General features: G+C 45.0%; 1 protein-coding gene across 1 annotated transcript; it reads left to right on the top strand.

Annotated features, from left to right (window-relative positions):
* The first annotated feature begins 561 nt into the window (after positions 1-561).
* LOC107124905 (interferon-inducible GTPase 5-like) lies at positions 562-1982 on the top strand. The gene has a single exon (XM_015428402.1). The coding sequence runs from the start codon at positions 562-564 to the stop codon at positions 1765-1767; it is 1206 nt and encodes a 401-aa protein (XP_015283888.1). The 3' UTR covers positions 1768-1982.
* The last annotated feature ends 1060 nt before the right edge of the window (positions 1983-3042 follow it).

Below are 3042 nucleotides of genomic sequence, written 5' to 3'. Positions count from 1 at the left end.
GTCACTCTCCAGGCCTTCCCTCGGTAGCCGCACACACAGAGGTTTTGGCTGTGGTGAGCGTGGCCAACTCTGAAGCCAGCCGGAACTCTGTTCCTGTGTGTTCCTGCCCAAAAATAGCCCTGGAGACATCCCTTCATATATGTAACATAATTATATCCCAACCTGCCTCTCCACAATGCCTGAGGCAGCTTACAAAATATTAGCATGCACAATTAAAAAGAAGATTAAACACATGAATACATCTAGTTAATACAGCGTTGTCCCTAATGGCTGATAGAGCTGTTCCTTATTTATGCCCACTAAAAGCATTCTGAAATAATTCTGCTTTGTGCCTTATATAGAAGGAAGAGCATGTAGGAGCTTTATGTACAGCATCGGCCATGCTGTTTCATAGCCTGGGCACAGCGGCTGCAAATGAGCGCCCTCTTGAGGAGTCTGTTTTCTCATGCAATCCAGATCAACAATGAAAAGTCTCCTTTGAACACCTTCAAACCCTGAGGTACTAATCGGCCTTTCCTTCTCTCTTTCCTTTCTCTGAACAGCAAAACAAGAAGAACCAAAATGGGGTTTGCCATGTCGAAAGTAATAGTAAGAGCCGAACTGGAAAAACTTAAAAACGCTTTGAAAGAAAACAATCTCCAAGATCTTTCAAAACAAATTAATGAAGAACTGAAATCACTAAGCAGCACCACCCTCGACATCGCCATCACAGGGGTGACGGGCACTGGTAAATCATCCCTTGTCAATGCTCTGAGAGGTATGGGTGATTTTGACAATGATTCAGCTAAGACTGGCAACACAGAAACGATGAAGAAGCCAGGTAAATATATACATCCCGTATTCCCCAATGTCACCGTGTGGGATCTACCGGGAATTGGGTCATCTGAATTCAAAGCAAATGAATACCTGCAGAAGACCGATTTTGCGAAGTACGATTTCTTCATTATTGTGGCTTCAGAACGCTTCACAGAAAACGACGTCCTACTCACCAAGGAAATCCAGGAAATGAAAAAGAAGTATTACTTTGTGCGTTCCAAAGTAGATCAGAGTATACAGGCTGAAGAAAGGAACCCAGACTTCCATAAAGAGGAATCCCTTGAAAAGATTAGGCAATATTGCTGTGAAAATCTGAGAAAAGCCGGAGAATCTAACCCAAGGGTTTTTCTCCTTTCCAGCTGGAACTTGAGAGGGTATGATTTCCCCCTCTTGCTCAACACCTTGGAAAATGACCTCGATAGCCTCAAGAGACAGGTTATCATTGAGTCAATGCCCGCTTTCTCAAAAGAAGCCCTGGAGAAGAAAAAGGCTGCTATGGAGGCCCTTATATGGAAATTAGCCCTTGTGTCTTGTGCTATGATATCCCAGTCCCAGGACTCTGCCCTTCTTGTCCCAGAACTGCATCCTTGTGGCGACATTTCCTTCTTGGCGGCAACAATGAAGAAATTCTGCCAGGTCTTTGGCTTGGATGAAGAGTCCCTTGGCAGACTTGCACATCGGATCCACAAACCTATTGATGAGCTTAAATCAGCTGTAAAAATAGTGCCCTTGGCCAGCCAAATCACCGAAGAATTTGTACTCCATCTGGCACTTAAGTCAGATGCATGCAGGGTACTGATGGCAGTCGAATTTGCTCTTGATTTCATACCTGTGTTGGGCTCTCTAGTTGGTAACGGAACTTCTTTTGCAACTACCTTCTACATGCTGAAAAGCTTTCTGAGTGACGTCAAGGAAGATGCTGAGAATGTTCTGGCAAAAGCTGCAGAGTAGCAGGATGAGTGAAATGCCAAGACACCCATCTGGAGAACAGATCTGAGGTCAATAGCATCTGAACTTCATGCAGAGAACAAGGAACCCAAACTGGAGAACGGATTATAGATTTCATATTTGTGTTGGAGGCTTGGTTTTGTTTTGTTTTTTTAAGAACCACATTCTGCATGCTGATAAGTTTTCGGCCAAATCTCAAAAGCTGTTGACTGTTCAGAGCCCCAACTAAAAATTGGAAATGCCCAATTTAGATGTATACGCTTGTCAAGAGCTCTTGAAATATTGATGAACTGGAGAGAGTACAATGAGACTGTTGTTTGAAAAAGAGACATCGAAACGAACAATAGCTCTGAGGAAGTTCGTCTCGTTTGCCTTGACGTCGTCACTGACTGTCTGATGGAATCCTGTCTTTGAGAAACAAAGATTAAAACATTATGACGTTATTGCATATTAGAATTTAGCTTTTGTCATTGAATTATTCACACTGTATGCACTTTTGCAGTTTATTTTGTGTATTGCATCCAAAATGAGAAGCAGGACCCACAATCATTCACACTACCTTTGTCAAAACATGGGGGAATTTCAGACAGGCAGAATCTCCCGGTAGGGAACCAATTCTCAACCGGGTTGTGGTCTGTCATTTCAGACAGAACCCGGTTGAGAATCGGTTCCCTACCGGGATCTGACTGCCATTTCAGACAGGAAAGTCCCTGTTCCGTATAGGAACCGGGAGGGAAGCGATTTACCTGTCAACCGCTTCCGAGAAGTCTCCCGTTCCCTCTCCCGGTTCCGATACGCTTGTTTCGCGCCTTTTTTCGGCCGCACGGGGTTTTTTTTTGAACGTTCGGCTTATAGCGATATATTGATATAACGCTATACCAGAACCTCAAACGATCGTAATAGTGACCGCATTGGAATGCATTGACTCCACTAGGATACTTGCCATGGCTGCATCTGCCCCCTGGGAACAAGTATCCTATTGGACTGCAGGCTTACAGCTGGGCACCAGGGCATCAGTGATTGGTGACAGCAATCTAGCTAACCCTTCCATGCCCTGAGACAAGCCAGGAGAAGCTGAAGGGGTGACAGCTTGCCAGCTGGAGACAAACACACCATTGGACAGCAGGATTTGGAGGGAAAGCAGGGCATCAGGGATTGGTGAGACAGATGTTGCTACCCCTTCCATATCCTGAGACAAGCCAGGAGAAGCTGAAGAGGTGACAGCTTGCCAGCTGGAGACAACCACCCTATTGGACAGCAGGATTTGGAGGGAAAGCA

Source organism: Gekko japonicus, unplaced genomic scaffold (assembly GCF_001447785.1).
Source record: "Gekko japonicus isolate JY-2015 unplaced genomic scaffold, Gekko_japonicus_V1.1 scaffold12466, whole genome shotgun sequence".
NCBI classification, from domain to species: Eukaryota; Metazoa; Chordata; class Lepidosauria; order Squamata; family Gekkonidae; genus Gekko; species Gekko japonicus.
Note: the sequence above shows the minus strand (reverse complement) of the source record. Positions and strands in the feature narration are given on the sequence as shown.